Genomic DNA, 14,333 nt, shown 5'->3' on the forward strand with positions numbered 1-14,333 from the left:
TTAAAAACCCTCCGTCTGGATATTTCAGTTATTTCTCCCTACCCACCCTCAGTTTGTCTAAGATCAGGAGACCGGCTTGGTAAACTTTCCCAGGCCTCTGCCCATGTTAAACCTCACCTAACCAATTTTTGCACTGTTCCTCATAGCCTGACTGAGACTGGCTGTGTGGGGGATTGCAGACAGAATTACTCCCACCTACCACTCTATGGTACTGCAGAATGCATTTAACTGCCATTTTGATGCATACAAAACCATGGAAGATTTAGATTTTGACAGGGCAGTGAATGTCTGGTGTATTTCAATGATTAAGGAATAATCAGCATGGTGATAAAAAGTCATTTCTGTGAGTTATTGTGTGTGAAGATGACTCAAGAACAATTAGCATCTGCTGTAGAATTACCAATGATTTTCTGAATACTTTGTATTGATGATTATTTTGTATTTGAGAGTGGCAGAGGATAGGGTTGACATGGGAAAGATAGCAGCTGTGGCAGGCTTGTGTCCGGAGGGAAGGTAGCAGTTGCAGTGGCTTTTTTTTTTTGAGAGAGTGTATGGGATCTAATCCTCGCCTACTGAGCTTGTCTTAGGCCTAGGCACAAGCTCCAGAAGATAATAAGGTGGTCTAAACATTGTGATAAAGCAAGCAAGGTAAGAGTCCACTGAGACCAGAACAAAAAAAGGGTTTGTTACAACGAGAGGCTTGTCAGAACAAAGTTTGGAATAATGCAACTTAATTTTAGATGTTTAGTGAACTCTAAATATCCAAAGTTCTCCCCAGTGAGTTTATCCCCTGAATAGCTGAGCCATACAATCCAGCAAGATTCCAGATTTGATCCTTGCTGAGTTAGCTGACCTCTGCTGGGGTAGGAAGACTAGAGTTGGTCTCAGAGTCCCTGGAAATGGAGGGGAAAATTGGCCAAGGCTCTTGATTTCTATTCAGTGTGCATGTCAGGTAAGAATAGGATCTAAATTCAGAAATGTTATTTGGATCTGTGCATTTTTCTATTCTATTTTATTCATGCATTTTATTATATATTTTTTTGGTCCAGTTTGTAGTGTATTTTCTGCCTTCTTTGGGTTCCCCCCTCCCATCTCATACAATATCCTGGCTGTGCTGTGCTGAGGGGGGGCGCAGGCGGGGGCGAGATGTGCTGCACTGAGACTTTGCTGTTCTGCAACTCACTGCTGATGTGTAAGAGTGGCCCAGAGGTTAGAAACTCTCCCTCTAGTTCTCCCTTCCTGTGGTAACTCCTTGGCCCCTTCATGTTAGAACAGCTGTGACCAAGAGAAATTGCTGCATGGGGACATGTAGGAGCGGACTCCTACCATCTGTATGGAACAGCAACTCATCTGATCCTACTTTATAACATTCACCACCAGAAAACTAATTAAAATCTATGCTGTAGTTCTGATCGGAATAAAAAGATAAATGCACTTTGACAGCTTATACTTTCAGTAGTCAAAGAGTTAAAGCTGATGATGTGTAAGAATTTATTCAATGGCCCAACATGCATGCCTCAAAGACACAGGCCTACCTTCATATTCAGCAGGGCACAGGCATTCGTACCCATTTACCAAGTCGTTGCAGGTGCCGGAGTTCTGACAAGGTACTGAAAGGCATTCGTTGTATTCCTCCTCACAATACAGACCATGGTAACCTGCGGAGAATGAAATCTTCATACTTAAATTGTAACATAATAACAAGCAATCGTGGCAATGACTGCTTCAAACTGCAGCTGAAGGTGAGCCTGAGGGCAAACACAGTAACTGATCATACATTAATAATGTATGAATCAATTATACATAAATATGACCCAAAGTATAGCTATGAGCAGCTTTGTGCTGTGGACTTGCACCATATAGTAGCTGGATTCAGGTTGTCCAAACTAACTTCAGTTATTGTAAGAAAACAAGACAATTCCTCCCAGGATAATGACTATCTATATTTTTAGGGTAAGTGTCACTGTTAGTATGTTTTAAAAAATATCAAATAATTACAAAGAATTTATATTTGAAAAATTCACTCAAAGGATGACAAATAGATATTCACTCAAAGGATGACAAATAGGTAAGGTATTGGAATAAAAGGCATTGGGGGAGTTCAAAGTGCAGTGGAATACTAAACAGCCACAATGGGCAGAATGGGCTTTTCTTGTCCTTGACTTCTTTATGCTCTTATGTGCATCCACCAGAAAGGAGAAGCCCTGCTTCAGATAGGGAGATCAAAATACCACCCCAGTCTGACCTGCACCAATCTGTGATTACCTGCAGCATTGTTTCTAAAACTTTACACATTGAGGAAAATATCTCTTGGAAAGCTTCACTTCTGCTCATAAATTAATGCCCCACCTTTCTGGGCAAGAATATTTTTTATATTTGTTCTCAGGATGTGGGCAACACTGACAAGGCTGCATTTATTGCAGTATTTATTGCACATCCCGAGTTTCACCCTCTTCAAATTGCTTCTACGTTTAGAGAGATAGGGAAGGAAGGGGATGGGGATGGTGGTGGAGTAGCTGTACTAATTAGAGACAACATAATGGCAATAGAAAAGAGGGACATAAATAATATAAAGATAGAAACAGAGTCCATTTGGATTGAGACAAAGGATAAGAAGGGATCGATCACGTTAATAGGTATATTCTACAGACCACCTAATAATGGAAGGGAAGAGGAGGAAGAAATATGCAAGCAACTCGATGAAATGAGTAAAAAATATTGAATAATAATCATGAGAGATTTCAACTACCCCCAAATAAACTGGCAAGAACAGGTAGGGAAAGGGGAATGGAGTTTTTACAGTGTGTACAGGACTCCTTTCTTACCCAGTACATGAGAAGCCCAACAAGACAGGAATCACTGCTGGATGTAATAATGGGAAATGAACCAGAGAAGATAATGTAGGGGAACATCTAGGCAATAGCGATCATAACATAATAAGGTTTAAAATAATGATTGAGTAAGACATAGGTAAGACAAAGACCAAAGTAATGGATTGGAAACAAGCTAATTTTGAGTAGATGAGATTGGAATAGGGAAGGTAAACAGGAAAAATATTTGACAAAGAGATAGAACAGCAGTGGGAAATATTTAAAACAGTGATCAATAGAGTTCAGGAGAATTATATTCCTCTAAAAAACAAGAACAAACTAACCAATAATGAAGCATCATGAATGAATAAATAGATAAGGGTAAAATTGAAACTAAAAAGAAGCCATACTCTAAGTACATCATTAATTTTTTTTTATTATTCGTTCACGGGATGTGGGTGTCGCTGGCGAGGCCAGCATTTATTGCCCATCCCTAATTGCCCTAGAGAAGGTGGTGGTGAGCCGCCTTCTTGAACCACTGCAGTCCGTGTGGTGAAGGTTCTCCCACAGTGCTGTTAGGAAGGGAGTTCCAGGATTTTGACCCAGTGACGATGAAGGAACGGCGATATATTTCCAAGTCGGGATGGTGTGTGACTTGGAGGGGAACGTGCAGGTGGTGTTGTTCCCATGCGCCTGCTGCTCTTGTCCTTCTAGGTGGTAGAGGTCGCGGGTTTGGGAGATGCTGTCGAAGAAGCCTTGGCGAGTTGCTGCAGTGCATCCTGTGGATGGTGCACACTGCAGCCACAGTGCGCCGGTGGTGAAGGGAGTGAATGTTTAGTGTGGTGAATGGGGTGCCAATCAAGCGGGCTGCTTTGTCTTGGATGGTGTCGAGCTTCTTGAGTGTTGTTGGAGCTGCACTCATCCAGGCAAGTGGAGAGTATTCCATCACACTCCTGACTTGTGCCTTGTAGATGGTGGAAAGGCTTTGGGGAGTCAGGAGGTGAGTCACTCGCCGCAGAATACCCAGCCTCTGACCTGCTCTCGTAGCCACAGTATTTATATGGCTGGTCCAGTTCAGTTTCTGGTCAATGGTGACCCCCAGGATGTTGATGGTGGGGGATTCGGCGATGGTAATGCCGTTAAATGTCAAGGGGAGGTGGTTAGACTCTCTCTTGTTGGAGATGGTCATTGCCTGGCACTTATCTGGCGCGAATGTTACTTGCCACTTATGAGCCCAAGCCTGGATGTTGTCCAGGTCTTGCTGCATGCGGGCTCGGACTGCTTCATTATCTGAGGGGTTGCGAATGGAACTGAACACTGTGCAGTCATCAGCGAACATCCCCATTTCTGACCTTATGATGGAGGGAAGGTCATTGATGAAGCAGCTGAAGATGGTTGGGCCTAGGACATTGCCCTGAGGAACTCCTGCAGCAATGTCCTGGGGCTGAGATGATTGGCCTCCAACAACCACTACCATCTTCCTTTGTGCTAGGTATGACTCCAGCCACTGGAGAGTTTTCCCCCTGATTCCCATTGACTTCAATTTTACTAGGGCTCCTTGGTGCCACACTCGGTCAAATGCTGCCTTGATGTCAAGGGCAGTCACTCTCACCTCACCTCTGGTATTCAGCTCTTTTGTCCATGTTTGGACCAAGGCTGTAATGAGGTCTGGAGCCGAGTGGTCCTGGCGGAACCCAAACTGAGCATCGGTGAGCAGGTTATTGGTGAGTAAGTGCCGCTTGATAGCACTGTCGACGACACCTTCCATCACTTTGCTGATGATTGAGAGTAGACTGATGGGGCGGTAATTGGCTGGATTGGATTTGTCCTGCTTTTTGTGGACAGGACATACCTGGGCAATTTTCCACATTGTCGGGTAGATGCCAGTGTTGTAGCTGTACTGGAACAGCTTGGCTAGAGGTGCAGCTAGTTCTGGAGCACAAGTCTTCAGCACTACAGCTGGGATGTTGTCGGGGCCCATAGCCTTTGCTGTATCCAGTGCACTCAGCCGTTTCTTGATATCACGTGGAGTGAATCGAATTGGCCGAAGACTGGCTTCCGTGATGGTGGGGATATCGGGAGGAGGCTGAGATGGATCATCCACTTGGCACTTCTGGCTGAAGATGGTTGCAAACGCTTCAGCCTTGTCTTTTGCACTCACGTGTTGGACTCCGCCATCATTGAGAATGGGGATGTTTGCAGAGCCTCCTCCTCCCGTTAGTTGTTTAATTGTCCACCACCATTCACGACTGGATGTGGCAGGACTGCAGAGCTTTGATCTGATCCGTTGGTTGTGGAATCGCTTAGCTCTGTCTATAGCATGTTGCTTCCGCTGTTTAGCATGCATGTAGTCCTGAGTTGTAGCTTCACCAGGTTGGTACCTCATTTTTAGGTACGCCTGGTGCTGCTCCTGGCATGCTCTTCTACACTCCTCATTGAACCAGGGTTGATCCCCTGGCTTGTTGGTAATGGTAGAGTGAGGAATATGCCGGGCCATGAGGTTACAGATTGTTCTGGAATACAATTCTGCTGCTGCTGATGGCCCACAGCGCCTCATGGATGCCCAATTTTGAGCTGCTAGATCCGTTCTGAATCTATCCCATTTAGCACGGTGGTAGTGCCACACAACACGTTGGATGGTGTCCTCAGTGCGAAGACGGGACTTCATCTCCACGAGGACTGTGCGGTGGTCACTCCTACCAATACTGTCATGGACAGATGCATTTGCGACAGGTAGATTGGTGAGGACGAGGTCAAGTAAGTTTTTCCCTCGTGTTGGTTCGCTCACCACCTGCCGCAGGCCCAGTCTAGCAGTTATGTCCTTCAGGACTCGGCCAGCTCGGTCAGTAGTGGTGCTACCGAGCCACTCTTGGTGATGGACATTGAAGCCCCCACCCAGATAATGAAAGGAGAGGATGACAAAAGGGAATACGAAGAGGTTAGGAAGGATGTTAAAATAACAAAAGAAAAATCAGGATAGGAATAGGGTCACTAAGGGATGCACAAGATAAACTCACAGATAATGATAGCAAAATGGCAGAAATATTGAATAGTTACACTGCCCCAGTATTCATCAGGGAGACTAACAAGGTGGGTATGACATTAGAAGAAGAGATAAAAAAAGGTATAAAAACATTTAAGATAGAAAAGGGGGAGATAATTGATAAACTAATTAAACTTAGAAAGGATAAAACCTCAGGTATCCGCGCATATTAAAAGAAGTTAGGGAAGAGATAGCAGAGGCACTGTTACATATATATAAAAATTAATTAGTAAAAGGAATATAGTCAGAGGACTGGCGGACAGCTAATGCTATTCTTATATTTAGAAAGGGAGATAGAACCAGTCCAGGGAACTATAGACCAATTAGTTTAACATTGATGATGGGCCAGATAATGGAATCCTTACTCAAAAGGTATAATAGAAAGACATCTAGAAAATGAAAATATAATAAAGAATAGTCAGCATGGATTTCAGAAGGGAAATTCATGCTTGACCAAACTTATTGAATTTTTGAAGAAGTAACAGAAAGAGTGCACAAGGGTAATGTAGTAGATATAATATATTTGGATTTTCAAAAGGCCTTCGATAGGGTACCGCATTGTAGATACATGACTTAGGTCAGAGCATGTGGAGTCAGGGGACAGGTGACAGAATCAGTAGCAAGCTGGCTACAAAACAGAGAGTAGGGGTTAAGGATGGCAAAAGGTGGGAAGTGGTGTTCCACAGGGATCGGCGCTGGGACCACCATTGTTCACAATTTACATCACCGATTTGGACTCAGGAATTGGAAGTACAATTTCAAAATTTGTGGACAACACAAAATTGGGGGGTATAGTTAATACAAAGAAAGAATGCGTCAAAATACGAGAAGACATTAATAAACTTGCAGAATGGCCATATAATTGTCAAATAAATTTCAATATAAATAAATGTGAGGTGGTGCATCTTGGGAGGAAGAATAAGGAGGCCACATATTGCTTGGATAATAAGAGTCTAAATGGGATAGAGGAGCAATGGGATCTCGGGGTACAGATACAAGTAGCGACGAAGGTTAATAAAAAAGGCAAACCAAGAAATAGGGTTCATTTCAAGAGGGATAGAATTGAAAAGCAGAGAAGTTATGTTAAACTTGTATAGAACCTTGGTTAGATTACACTTGGAGTACTGTGCACAGTACTTGGAGTTCTGATCTCCATATTATAAAAAGGATGTAGAGGCATTGGAGCAGGTGCAAAAAAGATTTACAAGGATGATATCAGAACTGAGAGGATGTGCTTATCAGGAAAGGCTGATCAGGCTGGGCTCTTTTCTCTAGAAAAGAGAAGATGGAGGGGTGACCAGATAGAGGTCTTTAAGATAATGAAAGGGTTTGATAGGGTAGATATAGTGAAAATGTTTCCACTTGTCGGGGAGTCCAAAACTACAGGTCATCAATATAAGATAGTCACTAATAAATCCAACAGGAAATTCAGGAGAAACTTCTTTACCCAAAGAAGTTGGTAAGAATGTGGAATGCGCTACCACAAGAAGTAGTTGAGGCAAATAGCTTAAATGCATTTAAGGGAAAGCTAGATTAGCACACAAAGGAGGAAGGTATAGAAGGGTACGCTGATAGGGGTAGATGAAGCAGGGAGGGAGGAGACTCATGTGCAGCATAAACGCCAGCAAAGACCAATTGGACCGAGTGGCTTGTTTCTGCGCTGTGGACTCAATGTAACGTTGAGGAAAGCACTAATTACTTAAGTTATCTTTGTGTTTGGTTATTTACATAGGAGCACTTTACGAATAGGAGGAAATCCACCTCTGGGCAATGACTCAATTTTAGGAGAATTTATGAAAACAAACAGATTTCCCTCCAAGTTGACACCGGGAACCTTTTTCAGAATGGTTTACACTGAGGAAAATGCACTCCATAGCATCTTCTGCACTGTGAGCTTTGGTGGTGAGTCTTTGTCTGAGTGTTCACTCAAACTGTAGAAGAAAGGAGAAAGGATTGGTAGTGAAAGATCCAACTGATATGCGCAAGTGCATCTTCAAATCACTTCTGCTTTAATCTACTCATTTTTCTAGATGCAAATATAACGTCTTCCTGGTAACTTTAACATGGAGATGATGCCCTTCAATTGTTGTATTTACATCTTTGAATGTTCTCTGTTACAAGCCATGAATGGCATCTGAAGTCCCAACAGATTAAAAATGGGTGAAACTGGGGCAAACCTGACTAGATCTGAATTAGTTTCATTGAGCTGTTATCAGGTTCAGGAGTAGCTGTTGCATAATCCACAATGCACCACTCCTTTGGTTTCTATTGGTGTGATACACTTTCTAACCAGTGATTACTATAATCTAGTTCCACCTTCGTGTTACATTAACAAAAATTATATTGGAAATAGAACAAGCAAGATTTTTTTTAGTAAAAATGCAAGTGTGACTGCTCTGTGCTTCATCATATCAGCACAGCTTGGTCAATAGATGGCAGTGTTAAGCTACAAATAAACAGAAAATGCAGGAAATACTCAGCAAGTCAGGCAGCATCTGTGGAGAAAGAGTTAATGTTTCGGTCGATGACCCTTTATTTCGGATTTCCAGCATCTGCAGTATTTTGCTTTTGATTAAGCTACAAAATGTTTATTTTGGTACAAAAACAGAAAATACTGGAACACTCAGCAGGTCAGGCATCATCCATGGAGAGAACGGACAAGTTAACCTTTCAGGTGTGGACCCTTCACCCGAAAGGCTAACTCATCTGTTGAGCTAGTGCGCAACACAACCCACAGAAAGCAGCAGAACTAATTGTCTCCAAGTGCCCACAAAACATGTCTGTGATGACCTTTGTCATGATTTTCATGACTTCTAACATTTTTAATCACATCTAATACATTATTTTCCCCCAGGACAAATTAAAACCCTAATTATGACATAAACCTAGAAGTTACTGTTGCCGATACAAATTTGTATGACATTACTCTGGGTTAATGCCTCTGCTAAAATAATTAGACAAAGGAATGTCATATAAATGTGTTAAGCATTTGGTCGCCAATATTGCCAACAGTAATGTCTAAGCCATTGTCTCCTATTTCACTTAATGAACAACAGTATAACCATTGGGTAATCTGTTGACATTGCTCCTTCTGAGTAGATCTGTTCCCAAATAATCACATGTATAAAATTTGTGAGATGCTATGCAGCATAATAGAGTGTCTGGATGAATGAAGTGTTATGCACATTTCAGGAGGATTTTACATAGCTTTGTTTTTATTGTTTTCTATGCAGTATTTATGACAAACTTCATATTTTAATTAATTTTTTTATATATTGATTTTCTTTCCTTAGTCATGCCTAGGAAAGATTCTTCTCCCTGTTTTAGGCTTCCCTTGTGTCATGTGCCAATTATTCTCTGCCTGCAAGAGCAGGCAGATAACCTGTTCCGAAATCTCTAGCAATGGTGCTCTTGAGCCAGCCACAAGGATAAATTCACGTCTGGGTGACCTCTCTACTGATTTTGCCTCATTCAGTAGCACGGTTGATATTGATAGATGGTCAATGGAGATTCAGAACAGATCTAGCAGCTCAAAACTGGGCATCCATGAGGTGCTGTGGGCCATCAGCAGCAGCAGAATTGTATTCCAGAACAATCTGTAACCTCATTGCCCGGCATATTCCTCATTCTACCATTACCAACAAGCCAGGGGATCAACCCTGGTTCAATGAGGAGTGTAGAAGAACATGCCAGGAGCAGCACCAGGCATACCTAAAAATGAGGTGCCAACTAGATGAAGCTAAAACACAGGACTACATGCATGCTAAACAGCAGAAGCAACATGCTATAGACAGAGCTAAGCGATTCCACAACCAACGGATCAGATCAAAGCTCTGCAGTCCTGCCACATCCAGTCGTGAATGGTGGTGGACAATTAAACAACTAACGGGAGGAGGAGGCTCGATAAACACCCCCATCCTCAATGACGGTCAAGTCCAGCATGTGAGTGCAAAAGACAAGGCTGAAGCATTTGCAACCATCTTCAGCCAGAAGTGCTGAGTGGATGATCCATCTCGGCCTCCTCCCGATATCCCCACCATCACAGAAGCCTGTCTTCAGACAATTCGATTCACTCCACGTGATATTAAGAAATGGCTGAGTGCACTGGATACAACAAAGGTTATGGATCCCGACAACATCTCGGCTGTAGTGCTGAAGATTTGTGCTCCAGAACTAGCTGCGCCTCTAGCCAAGCTGTTCCAGTACAGCTACAACATTGGCATCTACCCAACAATGTGGAAAATTGCACAGGTATGTCCTGTCAACAAAAAGCAGGACAAATCAAATCCAGCCAATTACCACCCCATCAGTCTACTCTCAATCATGATGGAAGGTGTCGTCGACAGTGCTATCAAGCGGCACTTACTCACCAATAACCTGCTCACTGATGCTCAGTTTGGGTTCCGCCAGAACACTTAGCTCCAGACCTCATTACAGTCTTGGTCCAAACATGGACGAAAGAGCTGAATTCCAGAGGTGAGGTGAGAGTGACTGCCCTTGACATCAAGGCAGCATTTGACCAATTGTGGCATCAAGGAGCCCTAGTAAAATTGAAGTCAATGGGAATCAGGGGGAAAACTCTCCAGTGGCTGGAGTCATACCTAGCACAAAGGAAGATGGTAGTGGTTGTTGGAGGCCAATCATCTCAGCCCCAGGGCATTGCTGCAGGAGTTCCTCAGGGCAGTGTCCTAGGCCCAACCATCTTCAGCTGCTTCATCAATGAACTTTCCTCCATCATAAGGTCAGAAATGGGGATGTTCGCTGACGATTGCACAGTGTTCAGTTCCATTCGCAACCCCTCAGATAATGAAGCAGTCCGTGCCCACATGCAGCAACATCCAGGCTTGGACTGATAAGTGGCAAGTAACATTCGGCCCAGACAAGTGCCAGGCAATGACCATCTCCAACAAGAGAGAGTCTAACCACCTCCCCTAGAAATTCAACGGCATTACCATCCTCGAATCCCCCACCATCAACATCCTGGAGGTCACCGTTGACCAGAAACTTAACTGGACCAGCCACATAAATACTGTGGCTACAAGAGCAGATCAGAGGCTGGGTATTCTGCATTGAGTGACTCACCTCCTGACTCCCCAAAGCCTTTCCACCATCTGCAAGGCACAAGTCAGGAGTGTGATGGAATACTCTCCACTTGCTTGGATGAGTGCAGCTCCAACAACACTCAAGAAGCTCGACACCGTCCAGGACAAAGCAGCCCGCTTGATTGGCACCCCATCCACCACCCTAAACATTCACTCCCTTCACCACCGGCGCACAGTGGCTGCAGTGTGTACCATCCACAGGATGCACTGCAGCAACTCGCCAAGGCTTCTTCAACAGCACCTCCCAAACCCGCGACCTCTACCACCTAGAAGGACAAGGGCAGCAGGCACAAGGGAACAACACCACCTGCACGTTCCCATCCAAGTCACACACCATCCCGACTTGTAAATATATCGCCATTCCTTCGTCGTTGCTGGGTCAAAATCCTGGAACTCCCTACCTACAGCACTGTGGGAGAACCTTCACCACACGGACTGCAGCGGTTCAAGACGGCAGCTCACCACCACCTTCTCAAGGGCAATTAGGGGTGGGCAACAAATGCTGGCCTCGCCAGCGACGCCCATATCCCCATGAACGAATAAAAAGAAATCAAGAGGGCACATGTATAACCAATCGTTGCTACAGTGCTTGGACCACTAATGGGCTGCACTGTCATGCCACACACAAACACGATTTGGCATTAAATTGATAGACTCAATCAGACGCCACAGAGTGTAGGAAATAAAAATGTCACATTGATGAAGTGGGGCCAAGTCTTTTGAAATTAGAATTAACATAAGAAATTGGAACAGGACTAGGCCATACGGCCTCTCGAGCTGCTCCGTCATTCACTAAGATCATGGCTGATCTCCAACCTCAACTCCACTTTCCTGCCCGATCCCCATATCCCTTGATTCCCTTAGAGTCCAAATATCTATTCATCTCAGTCTTGAATATATTCAACAACTGAGCACCCACAGCCCTCTGGGGTAGAGAATTCCAAAGATTCACAACCCTCAGTGCTAAATGGCCAAACCCTTGTCCTGAGACTATGTCCACTAGTGCTAGACTCTCCAGCCAGGGGAAACAGCCTCTCAGTATCTACGCTGTCAAGCCCTCTTTGAATCTTACATGTTTCAATGAGATCATCTCTCATTCTTCTTAACTCCTGAGAGTATAGGCCCATTGCACTCAATCTCTCCTAATAGAACAACCCTCTCATCCCAGGAATCAATCTAGTAAACCTTCATTGCATCGCCTCTAAGGCAAGTATATCCTTCCTTAGGCAAGGAGACCAAAAGTGTGCACAGTACTCCAGGTGTGGTCTCACCAAAGCCCTGTATAATTGCAGCAAGACTTCCTTACTCTTGTACTCCAACCTCCTTGCAATAAAGAACAACATACCATTTGCCTTCCTAATTGCTTGCTGTACCTGCATGTTAACTTTCTGTGTTTTGTATACAAAGACACCAAAATCCCTCTCAACACCAACATTTTATAGCTTCCCACCATTGAGAAAATATTCTGTTTTTCTATTCTTCCTACCAAAGTGAATAACCTCACATTTCCACACATTATACTCCATCTGCCTCCTTCTTGCCCACTCGCTTCACCTGTCTATATCCCTTTGCAGACTCTGTGTCCTCCCCACCTAGCTTTGTATCGTCAGCAAACTTGGATACATTACACTCGATCCCTTCATCTAAATCACTAATATAGATTGTAAATAGCTGAGGCCCCAGCACTGATCCTTGCAGCACTCCACTAGTTACAGGCTGACAACCTGAGAATGACCCGTTTATATCTCCTCTCTTTTTCCGTCCGTTAACCAATCCTCAATCTATGCTAATATATTACCCCTAACCCCATGAGCCCTTATCTTGTGTAACAACCTTTTATGTGGCACCTTATTGAATACCTTTTGAAAATCCAAAGACATTACATCCACTGGTTCCCCTTTATCTACCCTGCTAGTTACATCCTCAAAAAACTCTAATAGATTTGTCAAACATGATTTCCCTTTCTTAATCCCGTGTTGACTCTGCCTAATCATATTATGATTTTCTAAGTGCCCCATTACTATGTCCTTAATAATAGATTCCAGCATTTTCCCAACTACTGATGTCAGGCTAACTGGCCTGTAGTTCCCTGTTTTCCCTCTCCCTCCTTTCTTGAATAGCAGTGTTATATTTGCTACCTTCCAATCCACTGGGACCATTATAGAATCTAGGGCATTTTGGAAGATCACAACCATTACATCCACTATCTCTGCAGCCACCTCTTTTAGAACCCTAGGACGTAGGCCATCAGGTGCAGGGGAATTGTTGGCTTTTAGTCCCACTAATTTCTCCAGTACTTTTTCTTTACTAATATTAATTGCTTTAAGTTCCTTACTCTCATTAGACCTTTGGCTCCCTCTTTACTAGTATATTTTTTGTGTTTTCTACTGTGAAGACAGTTACAAAATATTTGTTTATTGTCTCTGCCATTTCCTTATTCCCCATTATTCCCTCTTTTCCCAGTACTGGCATCAGTGCACGATGAATTAAACCCCTGTCTCCCCACCACTCTTTAAGCCATAGGATTTCGCTCTTTGATCTGTTTGTCCCTTTGCCAATTTGCGTGTGGCTCAGTAGTAATCCAGAGATTATTACCTTTGAGGTTCTGCTTATTAATTTAGACCCTAGCTCCTTAAACTCCCTCAGCAGAACCTCATTCTTAGTTCTACCTATGTCGTTGGTTCCTACATGGACCATGACAACTGGATCCTCCCCCTCCTGCTCCAAGTTCTTCTCCAGCCGCAAGGAGATATCCTTTACCCTGGGAACACAGCCTTCGGGACTCCTGGCCGCGGCTGCAGAGAACAGTATCTATCCCCCGACTATACTATCCCCTACAAAATTCCTTTTTACTCCCCCAACTTGAATGGCCTCCTGTACCACGGTGCCGTGGTCAGTTTGCCCATCCTCCCTGCAGTCTTTGTTCTCATCCATACAGGTAGCAAGTACCTTGTACCTGTTGGACAAGGTCAAAGGCTGAGGCTCCTCCATTACTGCACCCTGGGGACCCATACCTGCCTGTCTCACAGTTACATCCTCCTGTCCCTGACCACTGAACGAATCTAAAGTACTACCTGATCTAAGGGGTGTGACTGCCTCCTGGATCAAAGTGTCCAGATAACTCTCCCCCTCCCTGATGAATCGCAATGTCTGCAGCTCGAACTCCAGCTCAACAATTCTGAGCCGAAGATCCTCGAGCTGCAGACACTTACTGCTGATGTGGGTGCTCGTTATCTCACTGGTCTCCTCCATCACCCACATGCTGCAGTTACGACACACCACCTGCCCTGCCATCGTTATCTAACCTTGTTTCATATATTTAATTAGTTAAAGTTTTTATTCACTCAATATTTTTAGTTTTATTAACTAAATTAGTTT

At 43.8% G+C, this 14,333-nt stretch overlaps 1 protein-coding gene across 1 annotated transcript in view; it reads right to left on the bottom strand.

Moving 5' to 3' along the window:
* Window positions 1-14,333, bottom strand: part of dner (delta/notch-like EGF repeat containing) — a 227,826-nt gene that overhangs the window by 16,404 nt on the left and 197,089 nt on the right. The window contains exon 9 of the mRNA XM_067995064.1: window positions 1,536-1,658. Within this exon, the coding sequence (XP_067851165.1) occupies window positions 1,536-1,658 (123 nt within the window). The remainder of the gene's footprint in view (window positions 1-1,535; window positions 1,659-14,333) is intronic.

Source organism: Heptranchias perlo, chromosome 13, assembly GCF_035084215.1.
Source record: "Heptranchias perlo isolate sHepPer1 chromosome 13, sHepPer1.hap1, whole genome shotgun sequence".
NCBI lineage: Eukaryota > Metazoa > Chordata > Chondrichthyes > Hexanchiformes > Hexanchidae > Heptranchias > Heptranchias perlo.